The sequence below is a fragment of the Myotis yumanensis genome, unplaced genomic scaffold (genome assembly GCF_028538775.1).
Source record: "Myotis yumanensis isolate MYYU_CA2020_CCGP unplaced genomic scaffold, mMyoYum1.0.hap1 SCAF_2, whole genome shotgun sequence".
Classification (NCBI taxonomy): Eukaryota; Metazoa; Chordata; class Mammalia; order Chiroptera; family Vespertilionidae; genus Myotis; species Myotis yumanensis.
In genome coordinates this window covers 70926430-70952174 of record NW_027223753.1, presented here as the reverse complement: position 1 = coordinate 70952174, position 25745 = coordinate 70926430, and the positions used below count along the sequence as shown (strand labels likewise).

The 25745-nt window shown below is 38.6% G+C and overlaps 1 protein-coding gene across 6 annotated transcripts in view; it reads left to right on the top strand.

The window, feature by feature from the left end:
* Nucleotides 1-25745, top strand: part of EVI5 (ecotropic viral integration site 5) — a 203346-nt gene that overhangs the window by 106891 nt on the left and 70710 nt on the right. For all 6 annotated transcript variants that reach the window (XM_070405596.1, XM_070405595.1, XM_070405594.1 and 3 more), the window contains 4 exons: nt 8464-8598; nt 11362-11502; nt 13107-13265; nt 23667-23813. In XM_070405596.1, the coding sequence (XP_070261697.1) occupies nt 8464-8598; nt 11362-11502; nt 13107-13265; nt 23667-23813 (582 nt within the window). The remainder of the gene's footprint in view (nt 1-8463; nt 8599-11361; nt 11503-13106; nt 13266-23666; nt 23814-25745) is intronic.

Genomic DNA, 25745 nt, shown 5'->3' with positions numbered 1-25745 from the left:
GTTCGCAGGCTGATGCTCTATCCACTGAGGCAAACCAGTCAGGGCATTATTTGTATACTTTTAAATAAGTACCCCTTCAGCCATCATAATTGTGGTAGTTGTCATTTGGTAAAACAAATTGTTTATTTGTCCAGGTTACTAATTTGAATATGAAATATAATCTAAGAATTTCTTATTACAAGAGCATTACATGAGCTGTTATAAATTTTTGTAGATGCTCAGTTTTTAAATATTATAGCATTAATTCTTAGAACAGTACATATAAAAACAATATATCAAGCTCTTTAAAATAGGGTTGCGCCCTGGCCAGTTTGGCTCAGTGGATAGAGCATCGGCCTGCGGACTGAAAGGTCCCCGGTTCGATTCTGGTCAAGGGCATGTACCTTGGTTGCGGGCACATCCCCAGTAGGGAGTGTGCAGGAAGCAGCTGAATCTCCTTCTCCCTTCCTCTCTGTAAAAAAAAAAAAAAAAAAAAAAAAAAAAATCAATAAAATATATTTAAAAAATAAAATAAAATAAAATAAGGTTGGGCAAAAGTAGGTTTACAGTTTTTCGTATGGAAAATTATACAATCCTATCTAATAATAGACAAACATGGTAATTGACTGTACCTTTGCTATGCCTCCCATTGGCTAATCAGTGAGATATGCAAATTAACCGCCATATTTGTTGGTGGTTAATTTGCATATGTAGGTGCGAAGTGGCGGAGGGAAGACTGAAGGCGGCTCCAGCCAGAGCAGAGAATGCTTGAAGGTGGCTCCGGCCGGATCAGCAAAAGCTTGAAGGCTGCTCTGGCCGGAACGAAGGCCTGGGTCCCGGGTGCCAGCGGAAAACTGGTGCGGGTAATAAATAATTAATTATACAAGAGTAAAACTCTGTATCATATACTCAGAACTATAAACATACTTTTGCCCCACCCTGTATTATTTCAATCCTTATATGGTTTAAAGGCTAAGAACATAGGTTTAACAGAATTGTTGATTGCTGTTTAACCTTGCTGAGTCTTGTTAGTTACCTTATTAGTAAAGTCAGAGATGGTAGCATAGAAGAAATAGTAATGTTGTGATAATTTTGTATGGTTACTAGCCTTACTGTGGTGATCACATTGTAAGATTTATAAATGTCAAATCACTGTGTTGTACATCTGAAACTAATACAATATTATCTATCAACTATACTTTAATAAATTATAAATTAAAAAAAAAAGAAGAGGTGAAGGTTAAATGAGAATATAAAGTGCTTAGTGTTTGTGTGGCACATAATAAGTACTCACTAGATACTAGCTCCTATCATCATCATCATTATAAACTTTAAACCCTGTTTTATAAATAGTACTTTTTTTCTCTTGTGGGAAAAACAAACAGGTAGTTTACAGTCCACAGCAGCGTATTTTAACATGGCCACTTTGATGCCAATCCTGCCACTCACTGGTTTTGTGTCCCTGGACAAGTTACCTAACTTCTTTGTGCTACAGTTTGTCCTGTGTATAAGAGGGTTGTTGAGACTTATGTGGGTTGTACTTTAGAATAATGCCTCGTACGTAGTGAGTGCTCAATCAATGGTAGCTATTATTAGGATTAGTATTAACATTATTAATTTATTATCATTCTACCAGATTGCTTGGCCAATGGCATAGACTGCTAGTAACAAAAACACACCAAAACTTACAAAGAGTTAAAACTGATAAGGTAAAATTTTTAGTCGACTAAACATTGATAGAAGTATCACAAGTATCACTTTCCTGACAAAACAGATCTGCAAAAGTTTCAACAGGGAAAAATTAAAATGGTAGAAAATAATGACCAAAAAAGAGAATTCAATTGCATACGCTCCAATGGGTTAAATTTTAAATGGACCAAAACCAAACAACAACAATAAAACCCCTAATCAATAAATGTAATCTTATTTATAAAATTTACCTTGTATTAGTCTGTTCACCAGAGAAACAGAACCAATGACAGACACACACACACACAGATTTATTGTGAGGAATTGGCTCATGCCATTATGAAGTATGAGAAGTCACACAATCTGCTATCTGAAATCCAGAGACCTAGGAAAAAGCCAATGGTATAATTCCTGTTTAAGACCAGAGGCTTGAGAGCTAGAGAAGCCAGTGGTATAAATCCCAGAATTCCAGTCCAAGGTCAGGAGGAGCCCAATGTACCAGCTCAAGCAGGCAGAAAGGAAATGAATTTTTTTAAAAGAAGAATGCTATTTATTTTTTATTTTTTGTCAATCCTTACTCAAGGATATTTTCCCATAAATTTTTCAGAGAGAGTGGAAGGGAGGGGGAGGGGGGAGAGAGAGAGAGAAAGAGAAAGAAAGAAACATCAGTGTGAGAGAGACACATCTATTGGTTGTCTCCCACCCACACCCTGACTGGGGCCAGGGATCGAGCCTGCAAATGAGGTATGTGCCCTTGAGCAGAATCAACCCTGGGACCCTTCAGTTCATGGGCCAATGCTCTACCCACTGAGCAAAACCAGCTAGGTCAGTAAATGAATTTTACCTTTCTCCTCTTTTTGTTTTATTTAGCCATCAACAGATTGGATGATGCTTACTCACACTGAGGATGGCAGTCTACTAAGTCATCTGGAAACACCCTCATAGACACACCCAGAAGTAATGTTTAATCTGGGCACCCCATGGCCTAGTCAATTTGACATAAAATAAACGATCACAAGTCCAGCCCTTACCAACTTGACACCCATGTGCATCTCCATAAACCATACTTAATCTCCACATAAGGTCATAATAAAAGGTCATAATTCTGCCTAACATGATGCAGTTATCCTACACACAACCAAAAATGCACTGCCTTCCCCAGAAGAGGAGGTAAAGTCCTTGAGTGATGTTTTCTCGATATCCTGTAACTTAAATACTATGATGTAAAATTAACAGTACTTATATGGTACTGTAATAGCAAGTTAATGCTTCTTATATTAAACAAGGGGCCCGGTGCATGAAGATTTGTGTATGTGGGTGGGGGTGGGGTGGGGGGGGTAGAAGGGGTGGTTCCTTAGCCCGACCTGCACCCTCTCCAATCTGGGAGCCCTCAGGGGAGCCCTCTCCAATCTGGGAGTTTCTGTCTGTCTTTGCAATCATATGAGCGAATTATCTGAGACCCCCAACCCAGTTTGGTTTGTTGCTCACAGAATAATAGAGACATTTTTTTTTTCTTTGCTCCATTGGTGGAGATTTCCTGGAAGTTTTAGGATATCTTTAATTTTTCCTAGATACTCTGCTTTTACTTATGTCTCTCACCTTTGCTTTCCCTCCATCCCCAACTGCAACAGTAACTTGCTCCAGGCTCACTTTGCTCTAGTGTCCAGGAGAACTACGATTCCCAGCATTCCTGGTGCTCCCTGCGCTCTGGGCTTCCGGTCCTGGGGCTGCCATCAGAACTACGATTCCCAGCATTTCTGATGTTCCCCACCCAACCACCCCCCCCCCCCCCCCCCCCGCTCTAGGTTTTCCCCGACCGAGGGAGCCACGTCCCCCCAAGCCTCCGGCTCTCCTGCTCTGCTCTCCGTCCGGTGACCGAGGGAGCCACGTCCCCCCAAGGCAGTGACCGAGGGAGCAACCCAGGGAGCCACGTCCCCCCAAGCTGCCGGCTCTCCCACTGTGCTCTGTGTATGCAAATTACCCACCATCTTTGTCAGGTTAATTTGCATACTCCTCATTGGCTTGTGGGCGTGGCTTGAGTGTAGCAGAGGGGCGGTCGATTTGCATGTTACTCTATTATATAGGATAAAGGAATAAGAGTAAAGAAGATAGGTAGAGAGATGGATAGATAGATGCATAAACATATTCATAGCAAAATTAAAAGGAGCTACTCATATACATATATGCATGGACATAGACAATAGGGTGTCAAAGGCCTAGGCCAGGGTCAGAACTGGATGAGGGGGATATGGGGAGCGGGGAGGGAACATCTGTAATACTCTCAACAATAAAGTTCTAAAAAAGGAACTACTTATGACAATTACCATCCTCATTTCTGTAACAGGTCAAGTGATGGTAGTTAGTATTTATGACTGAATACCTTCTTCCACTACCCACTCTATTTCCTTTGCCTTCAACAAGTACCTTAGCTGGTCATGGTTCTTTATCTGGTGGGGTGACCCAAACCTTCATTTCTGAAGGTTCTGGGCCTTCAATACTCCTTCCTAGATAGGTTTGTTGTCATTTTTCATTGTCCTTAATCACGGGGTATGATAATACCAAGAGACGCTGAAGGATTTCCTGTATTCCAGGCATACTCTTCCTAATCTCCATTGTGGACTAGTAGTCCAGTTTCTTCTTGGTAGTCGGTATCAGTCACCCAGCCAGCACCTTAACTCCCTTCTTTGCCTATTGATTCAGAGGCATAAGGGTCTCAAAGTGGCCAGGTGAGTCTACTTCCAGTTTAGTGAAATTAATGTTGTGGCTCTTGGTGAAAGCATTCCTCCCTCTGGAACTAAGATCTGAAGATCAGCAGAGTAGAGTCTCAAAGCAGATATTTTGCTGGTGAGTCACTAGGGGTAACAGTGAGTGGTATCATTCCTATTTCTTTTTAAAAAATATATATTTTATTGATTTTTAGAGGGGAGGGGAGAGGGAGAGAGAGAGAAACATCAATGATGAGAGAGAATCATTGATCAGCTGCCTCCTGCACACCCTCCACTGGGGATTGAGCCCGCAACCCAGGCATGTGCCCTTTGACTGGAATTGAACCCGGGACCCTTCAATCCGCAGGCCAACGCTTTATCCATTGAGCCAAACTAGCTAGGGCGGTATCATTCCTATTTCTACCTCTTGATTCCTGTATCTGTGAATCCTTATTATGGAAAAAAACCCATATTATTAGACACTGATTCAAAGCATGTTCATACTTCTGGAGAACCTTGCTCTAGTCCTGCAAGGTATTGCCATCTAGCTGTAACTAAGTCTTCAGAAAAGCCATTCCACTGTTCTGTCTAGACATTTTCTTCAGGATATTAGGGAACATGGTAAGACTAATAAATTCTGTGAACTTGAGCCCATCGTTGCACTTCTTTTGCTGTGAAGTGAGTTCTGTGTTCAGAAGCAATGCTGGTGGATAAGGCATTCTCTAAGTCCATTGATGCTAATTTGAGAAAAGCATTGCATGCAGGGAATGCACACCCATATCCTGAGTGGGTGTCTAGTCCAGTAAGAACAAAATGTTGCCCCATCCATGTTGGAAATGGTCTAATGTAATCAGCCTGCCACCAGGTAGCTGACTGATCCGTGCCATATCAGGGATTTGGTGTTGGTCTCTGCTCCTGGCAGATTGGACACTCTGCAGTGGTCATAGCCTCAGTGAGTGGAAATCCATGTAGTTGAGCCCATGCATAACCTCCATCCCTGTCACTATGGCCACTTTGTTCATAAGCTTGTTTGGGGACAGTGACGGGAGTGGCTAGGAAGGAGGCTGACTGTTATCCACAGAATGGATCATCCTATCCAATTGATTTTAAAATGAAAATACTTTTTGCCCAACAAAAGTGTGTATGAATATAATTGGCCAGGGTGAAAGTGGCTTAGTGGAGTTAGATTCATCCTGAATACATTTTAAAGGTATTTCAATGTTTGTATAATTTTCAGTAACACATTTGTATTAATAAATGTGGAATCAAAACTTCCTCCAGCTCAAAACAGTAGGGTTCAGGTGGAATAATTGTAAAAATGCCTTCTATTCATTTCAATTTAGTGTGAAACATAACATAAAATATTAATGATACCCACTAAACAGGAAGGGATATATGTAGGACTATTGCAATAGTCCAAAGAAAGAGATGAAGGCATGAATAAAAACAAAGACAATAAAGGTGGAGAGGAACAGACAAATTCAAGAGATATCTGGAAGAAAAATTATTCAGGTTCTATGATTATAAGGAGAATATAACGGGAAGTTTTGACTTGGTCATATGTTAGATGGTGGGATTTTTAGCAAAATAGTAATACATTAGGAGGGAAAGATGGGGCGTTGAGTTTTGACATGTTGAATGTGAGGTGAATATGAGATCAACCAGATTCAGAAGACCAGTAGGAAATTATGATGAATATGGACCTAGCTTAATAAAAAGATGTGGGCTGGAAATATGGACTTAAGAGTCCTTTCCTCCTTCCCTCCCTCCCTCCTCCCTCCCTCCCTCCCTTCCTTCCTTCCTTCCTTCCTTCCTTCCTTCCTTCCTTTGAATTCCAACATTGTTTGTCCTCTCTTCCTCTTCTTGTCCCTCTTTCCCTCTACCTTCCCCATTTTGCTATTTTAATAGATGCTTCCTTGGTGATATCATACATCTTCTAAGTAGACTCTATAAAGACAATATCTGATACTGCCTATACATGCAGACTACCATATGGACAATGGAAGAAATCACATAGGATGGATTTACAAAATAAGAAAATTAAAGGAAAGATTGAGAGAAAACACAATATTGAAACTCATGGATACCTATCTGAAGTAGAATTGGTAGAAGAGATAGAGAAGATAGGCAGGAGAACCAGGGAAGAGAAATATCCCAAAATCTAAGGCAGGAGAAAGTTGTATTTAAGATTAATCAGTTGTCTGGTGAAGATAAGAGCTGAAGAAAAGGGCTTTTGTTGAGGTTTTATGTTTTTACTGAGTATTGCTATTGTTCATAATTAGAGCAGTTTTATCAAGAACTAAGGCTAGTTGGCAGTGGGTTGAGGAACAAATAGGAAGTATGAAAGGAGAAATAACATATAAACTGTGGAATTTAGAATTTACCACTTGAACAAGAGAACAATTAGAAGTTTTGTAAATTTTATTGAAAAATATTTCTCCCAATCTTAGTAACATTTTTTTTGTGCTTGGTTAATCCTTTGGTTTCTACCAGCTCAGTGAGTCCGTTCTCATGTGGGTCATTTAGGTTTGATGTATTCCTGGGGGTTTCCTAAAATGGAGTCTTGGCAAATAAACCTGAACTGCAGTTTCTAGGGCTTTAGATTAAGGGCAAAAAATCCTGGTATTATTCATAAAATAACTATGATCTTATTAAACAAAAATGATGACACCTGTAGTTTGGTCATTCCAAAAGAGTGCCTTTCCCCCATTTGGTAAGGTAAGTATTTGCTAAAGTGATATACTTGTTGCAGATGTATTTCTTGTAATGAAATGTTTTAATTGTATCAGAAAATTACTAGGAGAAATAATGTGTAATGTATTGAATTAAAAAGTCCTAATTTGCTTAATAAGTGAACTGTTCACATTTTAAAAAATGACATCATCTGTTTGGGTAACTGGGGTAAGGGAGTACCATATGTTTTAATTAGGCACTTAATAGTTTTTTTAAAATAGAGTTTTAGTCTGGCATTTGTTTTGTTCCTAATATTCTGAAGAATAAAAGGAGCCATTCTCATGCTAGTTTAGTAAGAGATTGTTCTCTATGACTCTATTTTGAAATTTTGAGTTGTCACTTTTTCTTTACTACATTAGTCAAATGTAAAGTGATACTTTATTTTAGGAAGTCTTTTAGAGTGGTGAATTTACATATTTTTGCTTTTTTTAGAACAACTTTTATGTAGAAACTGGTTTACTAGTAAAAGGAGATTTTTTAAGTGGCTGCATTGCTATTCACATTATAGCATAGGAGAGGAAATGGAAAGGTTTCATGCTTCTATGGTTAATTTGTTCATGCAGCATCTGCATTTTTCTCTGCTTCCAACACTAATTTTTATGCATATTTTTAAAAAGAGATCTACATTTCTAAAAGAAAATACATTTTTGTTTTGCTGGGATTTAGGATGGTTCACATTATTGTGGATCCCCTGTTTTTATTTCTATTAAATTAAAATAGAATTTTCAGTAAATGTGTACTTATGTGTAGTCCATAACAGTACTGTTCAATAGCAATATAATGAGCCATATAGGCATTTAAAATGCCACATTAAAAGTAGTAATTAATAATTACAGAAAAGTGAATATTTTTGTTTAACTCAGTATATTCAAAATATTATTTGAACAGGTAATCAATATAAAAGTTATTAATGAGATATTTTACCTTTTGTATTTCATATTTTCAAAATCCAGTTTGTATTTTCCACTTACAGCCTTTCTCAACTTGGCCGAGCCACATTCAATGCTTAGGAGCCACAGGCGGCAAATGGTTACACTATTGTACAGTGCAGGTCTATAGAATCAGGACAAACTCTTAGTATCTGGATAGATAGAAAGATAAAGAGACATTTTCTATAAATTGGATTTGATGAGTGTAATAACTGGTTACCAACACCCAATAATGTGATCATCTTTATGGATGTCAAACTTTTTTATTCATTGAAAAGTTATTTGGAGGAGATATGCTAAAAATATTGGGTAGATGGAACTTTTATGTTTGATTGCCCTTAATAACTGTACTGTGCCATTGCATTTATTTCTATTATACGTACACGTTTATGCTTCATGAAATTTCAATATATGTCTGTAATTTGTAGCATAAATGCAGTTCCAGCTACAGTGAAGATTTTGTGCTACAGCTAGAGAAGGAATTGGTTCAGGCCCGTCTGAGGGAAGCCGAGGCTCAGTGTGCACTAAAGGAGATGCAGGATAAAGTCCTGGATATGGAGAAGGTGAGACCAACATAAATGCTGTTACTCCCAAATTAAAGGGACATGTGATAGATATTTAAGTACTTATTGAGCAGTTCAGTTGGATTTGGTGATTTTACACATTAGAAACCTTACATATTAGATACTGAGAGATGAAAGGAAAAAAGTAAGATTCCCAATTATTCTTTGTTGTTGCCATACTACTCAAAGCCCCATATTTAAGGGTAAAAGTAGAGATTAGAGTCCTTTTACAGGAAAACAGGATAATTTTGATATGAGTAATATTTAAATGTTGGAGAAGAGAAACTTAGGGGATAGAAATTAACTGTTCTCAAATATTGTAATATCTTCTTCTGCAAGAGATTGGATATGACTAATACATAAACATTTCAGGAAGAATTTCATCTGAGTATAACTGTCGCAATTTTCCAAGGTATAGTAAGCCACCTCAGGAAGATCTTAGCTTGAGGTATGCTACGGAAGCTAACTTAGCTCTTTTCAAAGTCATTAAAGAAGTTAAAGGGTTAGGCAAATAGTGGAAATAGAGCAGGAAATAATTTAATGAAATAGAGCAGGAAATAACTACAGTCAGTAGTGGAATAATTTTGCTAGAAATCTGCTTGCTATTTTACATTTTTTGGGGAAAATTTATTCTATTTATTGAGAAAAAGGCCAATAAGACTGTGAAAATGCCTAACAGAATATTTGGTTTCTAACTTGGGAGTTTTATGGGCTCCATGATGTAGATAAGAAACTGGGCCTCTCTGTTTTGAATTTTTGGTAGTAAGCAATGCCCTTGAGTCCATTTTAAAAATGGATTTCTTAAGGAGCTTTGTTGGTATTCATGGCATAGGATAGAAAGGAAATTGGAAGGTTTTGTGCTTCCTATGGTTAATTTCTTCATGCAAGGCTCTCTTTTTATGCATATGCAGTAAATTTTTGGTTTTTCATAGAGAAAATATTTAAAGTTCATCATAAAAATGTGTAGTTGGCAAGAACCACTTTATTCAGAGATAGAAAATTTCATAGATTCAAGTTAGTCTCATTAGTACCTCAGTTTACCTATGGAGCTTTTACTGGGCATCTCATTTAGGATCTCATGGTCACCTCCCAGAGCATTTTAATTCAGGGCTACCCTATATCTTTTTAAAAAAAATATATTTTATTGATATTTTACAGAGAGGAAGGGAGAGAGATAGAGAGTTAGAAACATCGATGAGAGAGAAACATCGATCAGCTGCCTCCTGCACACCTCCCACTGGGGATGTGCCTGCAACCAAGGTACATGCCCTTGACTGGAATCAAACCTGGGACTTTTCAGTCTGCAGGCCGATCCTCTATCCACTGAGCCAAACCAGTCAGGGCTACCCTATTTCTTAAGGTGGGTCTTTCAGTATGGTAGGAGAGTAATCTAACAGTCACCTAACCTAATAGTAGTATTAATTTTGTAACTATTGACGTAAATAGTGACTAACTCACAGAGATTTTATACTCCTCTCCAAAATGACATGCTGAGAAAATACAACAAAACAGATTTTAGGCTATTCTTTTCCATGAATCTTTAAAATGTAAATGATGTTATGCTTCATTTGGATTCCTAACCACAGGTGAGTAAATTTATTGCCATGTTGAAAAACATTTTTAATTCTATTGGTTTGTAACACTGATTAGTATTATTAAACAAAGTAGAGTTAGACTTTCTGTGTTCTCAGAATTAAGTAGTTAGCCTTATACATTCCTGTGGGAATGTAAAATAGTGCAGCTGCTTTGGAAAAGATTAACAGTTTCTTAAAAATTAAATGTGGAATTGCCATTTGATTCAGCAGTTCTGCTCTTTGATATATACTCAAGAGAATTAAAAACAGGTCCACACCAAAACTTTTACACAGTCATAGCATCCTTGTACATACTGGCCAAAAAGTGGAAGCAACACAGATTTCTGTCAACTGATGAATGTATAAATAAAATATGGTATATCCATATAATGAACGGAATGTTATTTGGCAAAAAGAAAAGGAATGAATCTTAAAAAATGACAAATGAAAGAAACTAATTATAAAAGCCACCTATTGTATGATTTCATTTATAGGAAAATGTCCTAAATAAGCAAATCCATAGACACTGAAGGAATAAGGGCTGCCAAGGGCTGGGGGGCGGGGAAATGTGGAGTGATTGGTAATGGATATAGGGTTTCTTTTGGGGGTAATTAAAATGTTTTGAAATTAGATCAAGATGTTGGTTATACAGCCCCGTGAATCTCTTAAAAACCACTGACTAGTCTATATTAAACAGAGTAAGTTTTGTGGTTTATGAATTATCCTATATAATAAAAGGCTAATATGCAAATTGACTGAACGGTGGAACGACCAGTCACTATGACATGCACTGACCACCAGGGGGCAGGCGCTCAATGCAGGAGCTGCCCCCTGGTGGTCAGTGCGTTCCCATAGGGGGATCGCCACTCAGCCATAAACCCTGAGCCGGGCTCTCGGCTGGCGAGTGCAGTGGTGGTGGCAGGAGCCTCTCTCACCTCTGCAGCAGTTAGACATCCCCCAAGGACTCCCGGAATGTGAGAGGGCACAGGCCAGGCTGAGGGCCGCGCTCCCCGCCCCCCCCCCCCCCCCGCCCTCCTCCCCCGTGCACGAATTTCATGCACCGGGCCTCTAGTATCTCAATAAAATTAAGTATAATTATATATGGGACAAAATAGCTTTTATATGCTTTATTTATTTTATTTTATTCTTTACATTTAAAAATCCTAAGTTAAATTTTTTCTTGCTTTAGAGAAACAACTCCTTTCCTGATGAGAATAACATTGCAAGGCTTCAGGAAGAACTCATTGCTGTGAAACTGAGAGAAGCAGAAGCTATTATGGGTTTGAAAGAACTTAGACAACAAGTCAGAGATTTAGAGGAACACTGGCAGGTATATCAATATGTTTTGTGTGCTTTCTAAAAAGAGGGTAAAACCTGAATATTCAATTTGTATGAGTTTGAAGTAGTTGATGACCAACACTGGGATATGACTTTAAAGTATGAAAGACCCTGTATAATGTACACAACTGAGAGAATTTATAAGTTGCAAGTACCTTTAACTGTTTCTCCCTTTTTAACTCTTATAATTAAAGAAGATAAAATGGAGATCATCATATTTTTGCTGTCATATCATTATAATTTATATAATTTTTTCTAAAAACCTATAAAGAAATAATCCTTTATATAGTACATATTTCTTCAGTAGATATTAAATCCATTTTTCAGTATGAGATAGTAGAAGGCTGACACCAATATAAATTTGTAACTTTTTATTTATTTATTTATTTTTTAAAAATATATTTTATTGATTTTTTTACAGAGAGGAGGGGAGAGGGATGAGAGTTAGAAACATCGATGAGAGAGAAACATTGATCAGCTGCCTCTTGCACGCCCCCTACTGGGGATGTGCCCGCAACCAAGGTATATGCCCCTGACCGGAATCGAACCTGGGACCCTTGAGTCTGCAGGCCGATGCTCTATCCGCTGAGCCAAACCGGTTAGGACATAACTTTTTATTTTTTTAACCCTCACCCGAGGGTCTGGGGGAGACAGAGAGAGAGAAACATCAATGTGAGAGAGACACATCAGTTGGTTGCTTGGTTGCTTCCTGCATGCACTCCAACAGGGGCCTGGGATTGAACCTGCAACCCAGGTACATGCCCTTGACCAGGAATTGAATCTGCAACCGTTCGGTGCACAGGCCAACACTTTAACTACTGATTGATGCCAGTCAGGGCTGTAACTTATTTTGAAAATTGGTATCTCACAAAATAGATCAGATATTTAGCTAGTTATATGCCAACAAATGTATTCACATATGAGGGAAACTGTTGACAACGAACAAAAATACAGATGCTATAAGAAAGGGAGAGCGGGAAGAAAACAGAAACTACACAGCATTTCAGAATAGTGATCTTGGTTTGAATTTGGGGTAAGTGATGCATCTAGAAAAGACTGAAATTAATCCATGACATTGTCATAGCTTTTTTGGTCAAGTATCAAACAGCAATAAACTGGAAATTAAAAATAAATAATCCGTGCCTTTGCCACAAGTATTTTTAGAACACTGTTCTTAACTGCTAATATTGCTTCCTTAATTCATGAATAGCCCCACTTTTTCCTTTTCTTGGGATTTCATTAAAAATAATGTGAAAAATCTCATTAAAAATTAGGGTAAAAATTGTATTGTTTATAATAATTAATTCACAGTATTAAAAAATTGAACTATATCTGAGTTATCCCAAATCATCTACTTACTGGCAGTGAGATCTACAGTGTGACCTTTCTGAAGTTATTTAATCACAATTTGCATTTTTTTCATACCTGTATAATAAAGATAATAGTGCCTAACTTTTTAGATGTTTCTGGGGATTAAATAAAATACTGCGTATAAAGTGCTTAACATACTACTGGATCTAAAATAATTGCTCAGTAAAGTTAGCTCTTATTTTGATACTGGGAATATTTGTTGCAATATAATTTTTTGTGTTTTAGCGCCACTTAGCTCGTACTACTGGGAGATGGAAAGACCCACCTAAGAAAAACACTGTGAATGAGTTACAAGATGAATTGATGACCATTCGACTTAGAGAAGCAGAAACACAGGCAGAAATAAGAGAAATAAAACAAAGGATGATGGAAATGGAAACACAGGTAAGATGGAAAGCCCAATATCTTTAAAAAATATCATTAGCAGAACAAAAATTTATGCACAGATTGAATCATCCCTAGAATAGAGCTAAAAGGTGGACATGTAAAACTATCTAGACTACAATTTTGTAGCCCACATAAAAAGGGCTAAAATTGTGGTTTTTGATATCAGAGACATAATGTCTTTGAGCCATTCAACAAAGTTTAAGCAAGTCGTAATGCTCCATTTGACTTTGTTAACTTGTTACACAACTTGAGAGGGAATGTTCATGTAGAGCAGATTTTTCAATCTCAACACTATTAGCATTTTGGACAAGGTGAAGTCTTTATTGTGGGGACTGGCTTGTGCATTTTAGGATGTTTAGTAGCATCCCTGGCCTCTACCCACTAGATGTCAGTAGCACCTCCCCAGTAATGACCAAAAATATCTCTACACATTGCAAATGTCCTTGGCAAAATTCCCTAGTTGAGAACCACTGGTATAAAATATAATGTGAAAAATGATTCCTAAAGTTGTGTAATGTGATTCTGAATGAGTCAGTTCAAAATTATACTTCTTTCTTCTCAAATCTCCCTTTCTCTAATAAACTCTATCTTAAATATATTTAAGATATGAAAGGTCCTTTTTATGACATCCATTTGTATTATAAAGGTACATATAGTTTTTATGTGATGCATTTGTGTGGCCCATATTCTCTATTCTTTGTAATGTTAATTTTGTTTTCAAAATATTTATTCAGTCAGTAGGGGGCATAGTTAACTCACATATCAGTCTATAAACTTATGTGCAAAAAACAGTCATTCCAACCTGAACATAACATGAATATGTAAATCCTTTAAAATAAATAAATATATTTTGTTTTACATTGTTCAAAGTTATTTTCTTGTATTTTTCATTGTAGTAGTTAAAAATAATAGGAAGATGAAAAGTAGAAATCTAGTTTTTATAATCAAATGTTATCTCGGTATAGACATTAAAGATGCAAACACAGCTTTTAAGCCATGTTCAGGATTTATTTCAGAGTGGGTATAAGTGAATGAGTCAAATTCAACAAATGTGGTTTCGAGAACTTGTGATAATAAAGTACTGTCCAACCTTCCAAGAACTTATACTTGAGTAATCAGGCATTCACAAACTATCTACACTACTAATAAAAGAGAAACATGGTAATTGGCGTACGACCGCTACCCTTCCCATTGGCTAATCAGCGTATCCTTATGCAAATTAACTGTCAGCCAAGATGGCGGCCGGCAGCCATGCACTGAAGCGAGCAGGGAGGCTTGCTTCCTCCAGGAACTGCAGACTCCAACGTTCCCCGCCTCACTTGCCGGACTCTCAACTGCAACTCTAAGTAAACTATTACTATGTTGCAAATAAGAAGCTAAACAAAACCCCTTTCAGTCAGCCCCCGGCCGCAACATTGTATCCATGTTTTCAGCAGCGAGGCCTCAGAGCTAAAGCTGGCCCAGAATAAAAAAAAAAAAGAAAACAAGGAGCAGTTGGGAGCTTTTAGTCAACTGCCAGCGGGAAAACAGCCCTCAGCCCCTCAGCCAGCCTGGCCAGGCACCCCATTGGGGACCCCCACCCTGATCCAGAACACCCTTCAGGGCAAACTGGCCAGCCCCCACCCGTGCACCAGGCCTCTATCCTATATAGTAAAAGGGTAATATGCCTCCCGGCACCGGGATCAGCGGAGCAGCGAGGCTCCCGGCACCGGGATCAGCGTGACAGGGGGCAGCACCCAAACCCCCTGATCAGCCCTGCTCTGTGCCTGATAGGGGGGGAGCTCCCCAATCCCACGATTGCCCTGCGGCTCTGTGTGTGACAGGGTGCAGCACATCAACCCCCTGATCGGCCCTGCTCTGTGTGTGACAGGGTACGGAGCCCCAACCCCCCGCCCCCCCATGGGCCCTGCTCTGTGTGTGACAGGGTAGAGCCATAACCTCTCCATCGGCCCTGCCCCGAGTGTGACAGTGGCAGCGCCCCAACCCCCTAATCGGCCCTGCTCTGTGGGTAATAGAGGGTGGCGCCCCAACCCTCCTCCACGGGCCTTGCTCTGTGTGTGACAGGGTAGAGCCATAACCTCCCCTTTGGCTCTACCCTGAGTGTGACAGGGTGCAGCGCCCCAACCCCTGATCCACCCTGCTCTGTGTGTGACAGGGGGCGGTGCCCCAGCTCCCCTATCGGCCCTACTCTGTGAGTGACAGGGGGCAGCGCCCCAACCCCCTGATCGGCCCTGCTCTGTGAGTGACAGGGAGCAGCACCCCAACCCCCTGATTGGCCCTGCTCTGTGAGTGACAGGGGGCAGCGCCCCAACCCCCTGATCGGCCCTGCTCTGTGCGTGACAGGGGTGGCGCCGCAACCTCCCCATTGACCCTGCCTTGAGTATAACAGGGGGCGGTGCCCCAACCCCCCACTCAGTCTACCCCGAGCGTGACTGAGAGTGGCATTGCAACCTCCCGATCCGCCCTGCTCTGTGCATGACGGGGCAGCGCCCCAACTCCCCAATCGGCCCTGCTCTGAGCCTGACCAGGGGCTGCACTTAGGGATTGGGCCTGCCCTCTGCCACCTAGGAGCAGGCCTAAGCCAGCAGATCGTTATCTCCCGAGGGGTCCTAGACTGTGAGAGGGCAGAGGCCGGGCTGGGGGACCACCCCCCCCCCCAGTGCACAAATTTTTGTGCACCGGGCCTCTAGTATTTAATATAATTTATTTTCTGAGATGATAGATGTTAATTAAGTATTGTGGCAATCACTTCATAATATATTTAAGTCAGGTCATTATGCTGTACACTTTAGATTTATACCAGTGATGGCGAACCTATGACACGTGTGTCAGAGGTGACATGCGAACTCTTTTTTTGGTTGATTTTTCTTTGTTAAATGGCATTTAAATATATAAAATAAATATCAAAAATATAAGTCTTTGTTTTACTATGGTTGCAAATATCAAAAAATTTCTATATGTGACAGGGGACCAGAGTTAAGTTAGATTTTTTCAAAATGCTGACACGCCGAGCTCAAAAGGTTCACCATCACTGATTTATACAGTGCTATATGTCAGTTATATCTATACTAATAAAAAGGCAATATGCTAATTAGACCGGATAGACTGGACGTCATTCCGACATCATTCTGGACAAAGCCGGGGCACGGGAGAGGTTGCCTGGGGTACCGGGTGCCTGCTCTGCGGCTGGCCCGGGCAAAGCCGGACGGGTGCCTGCGGCTGGCCCGGGCAAAGCCAGCCCAGGTCCCGGGTGCCTGCAGCCTGCCAGAGGGAGGGAAACCTGGGTCCCGGGTGCCTGAGGCTGGTGGAGGATGGATGCCTGGGTCCTGGGTGCGTGGGCCAAGGCAGAGGCAGTTAGGGGCGATCAGGCAGGCAGGCGAGCAGTTAGAGGCGATCGGGCAGGCAGGTGAGCGGTTAGGGGCAATCTGGCAGGCAGGCAAGCAGAGTGGTTAGGGGTGATCAGGCAGATAGGCAGAGTGGTTAGGGGTGATCAGGCAGGCGAGTGGTTAGGAGCCAGTGGTCCTGGATTTCGAGAGCGATGTCTGTCTGCCGGTTTAGGCCCAATCCCTGTGGGACATCCCCCGAGGGGTCTTGGATTACAAGAGGGTGTAGGCCCGGCTGAGGGACTGACCTCCCCCCGCCCCCGTGCATGAATTTTGTGCACCGGGCCTCTAGTCTTAATATAACTGGAAAAATATATAATCAGAAATGTGGTAATTAGAGAGTTGGAAATCGCTATGGAGAATGGAGGGGAAAATTAGTTCCAACTAGGTGGTTTGGGGGAAGGTTCCCTAAGGATTTTGTATTTTGAATTGTAACCTGACTAATAAGTGTGATTTTGGATGAATTTTGCTAGAAGAGAAATGGTTCCTAAGTGCCAGTGCTTGAACTAGAGATGATCCGTGAAGTTTTCCCATTGCAAAATGTGAAAAATAAAAACGGTGGTTTAATAGTAATGCTATATTAATCATTCAAAGAGTTTTACATCAAACACCTATGTACCCAGCATCCAGGTTAAGACATGTGTCCTTGTTGATACATATAGCTCCAGTTCCTTCATTCCTAATGACTTTTAGAAAAGTCCACCTAGTGTGCATACCTTAGTTATTGAACCACACACTCTTTGTACCAATTTTGCTATTATAAATAGTGCTGCTCTGAACGTTCCTGCACATGTTTCCTTGTGTATATCTCTAAGAGCTTCTTTTATAAGGGGGTTTTATTATTTTTCTGTGTCATGAACCCCCTTTTCAGTCTGAAACCCATGATCCATCTCAAAATAATGCTTTTTAATGCATAAAATAAAATATATAGGATTGTAAAGCAAACCAGTTACACTGAGATACTATTCTTAAAGTGCTAAAAGGCAAACAAGGTTGTGACAGGACATTTACACCGAGACATATACAACACGTGACCATTGCTGGATTCAGGTTTTTCATACTTTAGGTTTTGTTGTACCTAAGGTAGATTTTCCTTTTTGGGGAGACTCTCCTGATTTTTGCCCCAAGGTGAATGAGTTGGGTTGTATTTTATCTTTTTCTGTTCTCAGGAATTTTATATAAGATTAGAGTTACTCATTATTTTAATATTTGCTGGAATTTCTATCTTTAAACAGTCTTATTTTGTGAGTATAGAAACTATTGATCCTAGCTGTTGAAGGGTTACTGATCTCAGGTTTTCAGTGTCTTCTTGAATCTGGTTTGGTAAGATAAAGCAAACTTCTGCAAGACTTCAAGAAAATAAAGAAGACACAAATAAACACTATTAAGAATAAAAAAGGAACATGCCTGGTAAATACAAGGTGGGGCAAAAGTAGGTTTAGAAATTTGTATGGAAAAAAATTTGTAAATAATGTACAGTAAGAATAAACTCTGTTTTGCATACTCACAACCGTAAACGTACCTTTGCCCTACCTGGTATAGATTCAGTGAAAATACTTTTTTAAAAGATTCTCTGAACAACTTTAAGTGATAAACTTGAAATTTTCAAATTTTGATGAAATTTGACAATCTCTTTTGGGAAATATGAGTTGAGTGGTTTTTACTTTACTTTTTCTCTGAGTTTCTTGGACCTGTGGATTTATGTGTACCATAAAATTTGGAAAATTCTGGGTCATTATTTCTCCAAATATTCTTCTGTTTCACACTGTCTTCTTTTGGTATTTCAGTTACACATGTGTTAGATTGATGACCAGCAACTCTTGGATGCTCTCTTTTTTTTCTCTCCATTATTTTGATATTACCTATCTGATCTTGCATGTTTTTCACCTTTTCCTTAGAGCAGTGTTTCTCAACCTTCTGGCCCTTTAAATACAGTTCCTCATGTTGTGACCCAACCATAAAATTATTTTCGTTGCTACTTTATAACTGTAATGTTGCTACTGTTATGAATCGTAATGTAAATATCTGATATGCAGGATGGTCTTAGGCGACCCCTGTGAAAGGGTCGTTCGACCACCAAAGAGGTGGCGACCCACAGGTTGCGAACCGATGCCTTAGAGCATTTAGCACATTAATCACACTTATTTTAAATACCCTGTCGATAATTTTAAAATCTGTCTCATATAAGAAGCTGGTTCTGTTGATTACTTTGTCTCTTGGTAATGTTTTGTTTTTCTTACCTTTTCCTAAGCTTTGTAATTTTCTGTGTTGAAAATTGGATACCTTGTGTAGGACAGTAGACTAAGGTAAATAGTTTTTATGCCTGGTTATGCGCACACCTTTCCTTCTGCTGGGACTTTAATGTGGGGGATTTGAGTTAATATAGTTAGGAGTTGGGCTGGGTTTGAGGTTTGTTTTTGTGGTTAACCCTCATTACACCACAGACTTCAAATTCCTCTAACAATATCTTATTTTTAGATTGGGGGCTGCTTTGCCAAAGCATTTTCTCAGTGTCTCTAGGTCTTCCCTTTGCATAGCACCTCAGAGAGAGTCATTCTCTAGCAGTATTCCAGTTACCTGTTACAGGAAGTTGGCTGGTAGAAAATACCTCTGTCCTATTGTTCTGATAAAGTCTTAGCCTTAGGCTGCACTGTCCCTGGACCTGGGATATTGGGCCTTCTTAGTACTCCTGCCTGACCCCCAACTATAGTCCTAGGCCCATATATATAGTCCTGCCCCTTCCTCAGATACAAAAATTTCCCTAGTGCCCCAAGGAGATTAGTATTCCAAGCAAATTAAACTTTTTATTCCTTAAAGGAGGCAAGCAAGAGTTAGTGCCCCTCCCGTATTGGCTGCTATTCCCCTCCCTCAGGCCTGTACCGTGGACCTCTCTTTTTCAAGGTTCTCATCAATATTTTTTGTGTATACTGTTGGGGCCCATGAAGAGATTTGTGAACTTTGCTGCGCCCTTGGGCTCCACACTTGGCTTCCACCAACCTGATACTTATTCTAGTTGAAATATGCTTAATAGCTTCTGACTGCTTTTGCCCTTGTCTCTCCTTAGATTTGGGGCTAGTTGGTTGCCCTCTGACCTCACTTCTATGGGTTCAACAAAAGTCATGAATGTAGAGTTTGACTGGTATTTTTTCTTTTTTTAATTGGAAGCGTGGGCACAATGCACTTTCTGACTCTCTAGATTCCTGACAGAATTCAAAAGTCTTTATTATGATATATTTGAAATTACTTTGTAATTTTTATGTCTTCCTTTTCTCTGCTTTTTCCTCCTTTATTGCTTTTTATTGGCTTTCATTTTTCTTTCTCTCTTCTAGTGTGACTTTCATAATTTCTTTTCTATTAGTGTATATTACTTGAAAAATATTGAAAATGCTTACTTGACTAAACAAAGACTAAAGTTAGTAGTTATCTCTGTCTTCCTTTCAAACTGTAGTAAGGGCCTCAGACGAACTTCATGTGCTCTTCTTCCATCTTCAGATCTTACATTTTACTGTTACTGTATATCTTTTTTTATACATCCAAATTACTAGACATTATTGTTGTTTTATGGAGTCTGTGCTTGTTTGAATTTACCTATTTTACCAATTTTTTGCTCTCTATTCTTACTTTTATTTAAGTTTCTTTCCAGTTTCAATCATATATTTATACTCTTACTTTCTGAAAATAAATATGCTTTTTCTCACTCTTGTGTAAAAGTTTAGCTGAGTATAGTATTGGAGGATGAAATTTATTTTTTTAAGCACTACATATTTTTCCTGTTGATATGTCTGCCAGATATTTCACTTTCCCCCTTCACAGATTCAGATTTTACCTTCGTTTGCCTCTTCTTTTCTTTAGCATTCTAAGCTTTGTTACATTCTGTCTTAGTGAGGATTTTATTTGTCCTGTTTGGGACTAGTTGTGTTTCCTGAACTTCATGTGGATTTATATGTAGTTTCTTTTTTTTTCTTTCAGTTGTAAAAAATTCTCAACTATTATCATCTCTTAGATCAGCAATTTTCAGCCAGTGTGCTGCAAGAATTTTTAAAACATGCAATACCTGACTATTTAGTCAGGGGCACTGACCTCTTTTCCCTTAGATCAGGGGTGGGGAACCTTTTTTCTGCCAACAGCCATTTGGATATTTATAACATCATTCGCAGGCCATACAAAATTATCAACTTAAAAATTAGCCTGCTAAATGGGAAATATCTGTAATACTATTAACAATAAAACATATATTTAAAAAAATTAGCCTGCTATATTTGGTCAGACATTTAATTAACTCACGCCTAATGACTTGGCAGGGCCAGACCAAAGGATTGTGCTGGCCTTATATGACCTGTGGGCCAGATGTTCCCCAACCCTGCCTTAGGTTGTCAAATAAAAAAATGACAACAGCCAACACAATAGAAGCCATCCTATATGAATGAATAAAAATTATATCCATTTTTTTGTAAGATTGGCAAGAATATAATATCTTTCTGGTGTGCCGGGAAACAGAAAAGGTTGAAAATTGCTGTCTTAGACCATCATCTCTCACCTCCTTTTTTATTTTATTTTATTTTATCCTGCAACCTCTATTAGGCAGTTTTGTGTTTTTTTTTGTACTTTCTTATATTCTTTTCTATGTCTGATTTCTGAGACACTAATTGTTTCTTCAGTGTATTTAATCTAACTTTTAATTGGATTTTTAATATCAGTGGCTATATTATTTTTAGAAATTGCACTTGGTTATTTTTTTAAATTTGTCAAATTTTCTTGACAGTAACTTGTGCTTTGCTTTTGCTTCCTTTTTTATGTCTAATAATTTTGAACATAAATTATCTCATATAAAGTCCCTGTGATTTTATTACATAGGGTTCTTAAAAATCTCTTCTTGCTATTTTTTTATCTACTGTTTCTCATTCATAACCAATTTTTGGGTTTTATGTGTGTTTTGTCATTCTGGGTCATGGAATTGTAATCAGGGTGCAGGAGGAGTTTTATCTGCCCGCAACCCAGGCACATGCCCTTGACCAGAATCGAACCCGGGACCCCCCAGTCCGCAGGCCGACGCTCCATCCACTGAGCCAAACCGGCCTCGGCAAAGTATAGTTATTTGTTTTAATGGTAGAAGGCAAGGCAGTAGAAAGAGGTGGTGGAACATTTTGAATACAATACCAAGAGTTTACTACAATTTTGTAGACAGGCAGTATTCATTGAAAATGAAAAGGAAGAGAGTAATATAGAGGCATTACTTAGAAAGGAGGCATTTCTTCTGTGAGTCAGAAAGATAAGTAAAAATGAAGATGAAGAAACCCAGAAGTGGTAAAAAAATGTTGGAGCTTAAATCTATTAGATAATCCAGATTTTTTATTAAAACTAGAGGCAGGGTCGATTTCAGAATAGATATGATAGGAACAATTGAGCATTTATTAAGTATCTGTTAAATTTCAGGCATTGTGTGAGACTCCTTTCATAAACTTTTCTCATATAATTCTTACAACACAGCCTTGAGGGGCAAGTGGGAATATCTATGCTTATACCAGTTACTGAAATTTGATGGGATTAGATAACGTGACCAAGGCTGAAGAACTGTTAAACGAGGAGCCAGATTTTACTTGTCTTTGGTTATGAAAATTCCTATTGTTGCTTTCAGGCCCCTGATAGAATAATTTGAGGTTGAGAAAATTCAGGCTGAGTTAAGCCTGAATGGAAAAATTATCTCAAGTCAGTTGATTCAAGTTCTGTGGTTTTTTTAGCATGTCCTATAATTATAATACATGAAGCAGCTAGTGTTTATTGAGTTCTTACTATATATTAAGCTAGTTACATGTATTATCTCAGTTAATTCTGAAGAAAACCAAATGAGAAATAGGTAGTATTTTTTAAAATTTATTTTAGAGAGAGGAAGGGATAGAAAGAGAGAGAAAAAGAGAGACAGGAAAATATCAATGAGAGAGAGAAACATACATCAATCTGTTGCTACCTCAATGTGCCCAACTAGGGATTAAACCCACAACCTAGGTATCTGCCCTGACTGGGAATCTAACCTGCGTCCTCTCGGTGTATGGGATGATGCTCCAACCAACTAAGCCACAGAGGCCAGGATAGTAGTATTTTTATATACATTTTCAAGTAAGGAAATTGAGACTCAGAAATATTAACTAGTTAGCTTAATCACCAAATAGTAAGCCAGAATTCAAAATCAGTCCATGCTCCATGAAAGTAGACTGTTCTGTGTATTGGAGGAATGTAGACATGCACATGGAACATTTTTGACAACAGGTTTACGTCCAGTAAGTGGTGATGGCACCTTCAATTGGTCTGTGCTTTATTTTGAGAATTGGAAAGAAGAGCTAAATTCATCCTCATCCTGTATCTACCCACTTTGTACCACATTGCCTATTTCAGAAATTAATACCTTCAAGTTCTATGTGACCATCCTTGTAGTTTATAGGTATTTATTATATAACTAGAGGCCCAGTGCACTCAATTCATGCAAGGGGGCGGGGGTTCCCTCAGCCCGGCCTGCACCCTCACCAATCCAGGACATCCCTCGCAATCCGGGACTGCTGGCTCCTAATTGCTCACCTGCCTGCCTGCCTGATCACCCTTAACCACTCTTCCTGCCTGTATGATCGCCCCTAACTGCTCTCCCCTACTGGCCTGATTGCCCCTAACTGCTCTCCTCTGCTGGCCTGATTGCCCCACCACTGTGGCTTTGTCTGGAAGGATGTCCGGAAGATGTCCGGTCTAATTAGCATATTACCCTTTGATTGGTATAGATGGTAAATTGAACTATAATGAGAGTTTCTAATTATGGACCTTATGAATTCATTAATTTGATTTTAAAGCAGTTTTATAAATCTTTCACTTTTTTTAGTTTTTAAGTATTTGTTGAATAAAATCTACCTATAAGTAATATGCCAACATTTTTTATAATGTTGTATAAGCATGAAATGGGTAGGTAGAAATTTGTGAGTTTTTTCAGGCCTTTTATCTGTATAATCTGAATATTTGTGTTTTTTATTATTAGAACCAGATCAATAGTAACCATCTTCGAAGAGCAGAACAAGAGGTGGTCAGTCTACAGGAGAAGGTGCAGTATCTTTCTGCGCAAAACAAAGAACTGCTTACTCAATTAAGTGAAGCAAAACGCAAACAAGCAGAGATTGAATGCAAGGTAAACATATCAAGTAGCTAGTTGTTTTTGTCAATATAAAAATTCCTGTTTTGTTTTATCTCATTATTGATTACATCATCTTTAAACCAAATAAAGCCATAAAACTAGTTTAATGTTCCAGTTTTTCTGAACTTGGTTTGGTGGTTGCTTTCAGACCAGGGTAGGGCATCTTGCTCTGAGGTGGATTTCAGGCAGGAAACCTCGTTTTCGACCACAAGGTTAAGCGCCAGTGCATGAAATTAAGTTAACCAAGGGGTTAAAACTGGTATCTGTCTGCAACATTTCTTTTGACCAATAGCCCTTTAAAACTAAAGCTTTCAAGGTCTCAACCAAGAAGATAGGTAATTTAGAGCGGTTAGGGCAGCTCTGCTTTGATAGGTACTTTATTAGTGGGCAGTGAATATATTCACATGTTTTCTGGATAGAGTAGAGAGCAAAAGAAATGGGTGTGTGCCAATGGATTGGGAAGACTGTGTCCATTTCTCATTATTACTTTAATAAGTTTTTCTATTTTTGTGTGAAGTGTTTGAATTCATAAAGCATGTAAAAGCATTAGATGCAAGTATGTTTTTTCCTGAAATGAGTTTATAGTATAGCAGTGGTGAAAGAGAGAGGAGATGGGAAGTGGGGTGGGAGGAGAGGGTGTGTGTGTGTGTGTGTGTGAAATAACTAAAGAGATGCTGTGGTCTGAGCATTAGAATGGATTGCTGAGGGCAAGTTATGGGATTTAAAAAATAAACTAGATATCCATCTTTCCATGGTGAGATAGTAGGAATGATGCCCTTTAAAGATTCCAGTCCTATTATTCTATGATAAGAAATAAGACTTTCAATGGCACATATAAAGCTGTAATTCCATCAACTTGTTCTGGTGTCATTAAAAACCAAGAGTGAAGCTTGAGTGGTTTATCAGTGTCACTGAAATCCAGAGATGAAATTACATCCTAATTAATATGCATGGCTGTTACAATTTACACTGACAGAAATCTGTAGGCAGTACTGAAATTTGTACTAATTTAAGAGGAGTCCCTCGAAGTATATGACTAGACTAATTTAGAAATAAAATGATGTGGCATGAGTTTATATCAACTTGATTTGTTATACTAATATTTTACTGAGTTTTTATTATGCTATATTGTCTGCTGACTCATTTTTATTAAAGAACTAAATGTAATGTTTTTCATTATTGCTATAAGTTTTTATTAAAACATGTTGATAACTCTGTTATTGGATTTAATATTTCTCCTCAAATGCCTTCTCACCTTTTAATCAAAGTAAAGTGTTCTTTGGAAATAAATATTTGGGGAGTTTGCTGATGAAAATAATTTTCTTTGAATTTATCTAAGCAATAGGCTCAGATTTGGAATTTTAGAGAATTTAAGAACTCTTTTGAGATTTAAAAGAATTTTAATGTTCATTAATACCTCTGTGAAGTATGTTACAGATGCTGACTCTGATATTTCCCCTGCATTTAAGCTGTATAATGATTTATTTAATCTTTTATAATGCCTTTGCCTGTTTCAAGAATGACTAGTGTATTATTTGTCTCTCTAGCAAGTAGTACATTCTGATTAAGTATATTTTACCTTGTTATGTTGGAACAATTCAGGAACAAACCTATCTTTCAAGGAAGCCTGTCCTTCAGTTATATAAATCTGATTAATTTTCATTTAGTTTTACATGATTATAGCTTATTATTTGTTGATAAACAACAATAAAGTTGATTTAATTTTTTATTTATTTAAAATGTCAGGATACTATCTTAATATTAATATTAATGTTATTTTCCCTCTGTAACTGAATTTGAATGTTCCCACTTTAAGATCATAGTACAAGTCTATGATCTCCAATATGAAAATCCCAAACACTATAAAACCCAAAGGTTTTTTTCATAAATTTTACACAAATTCATTTGGAAGCAAAACCTAATTTG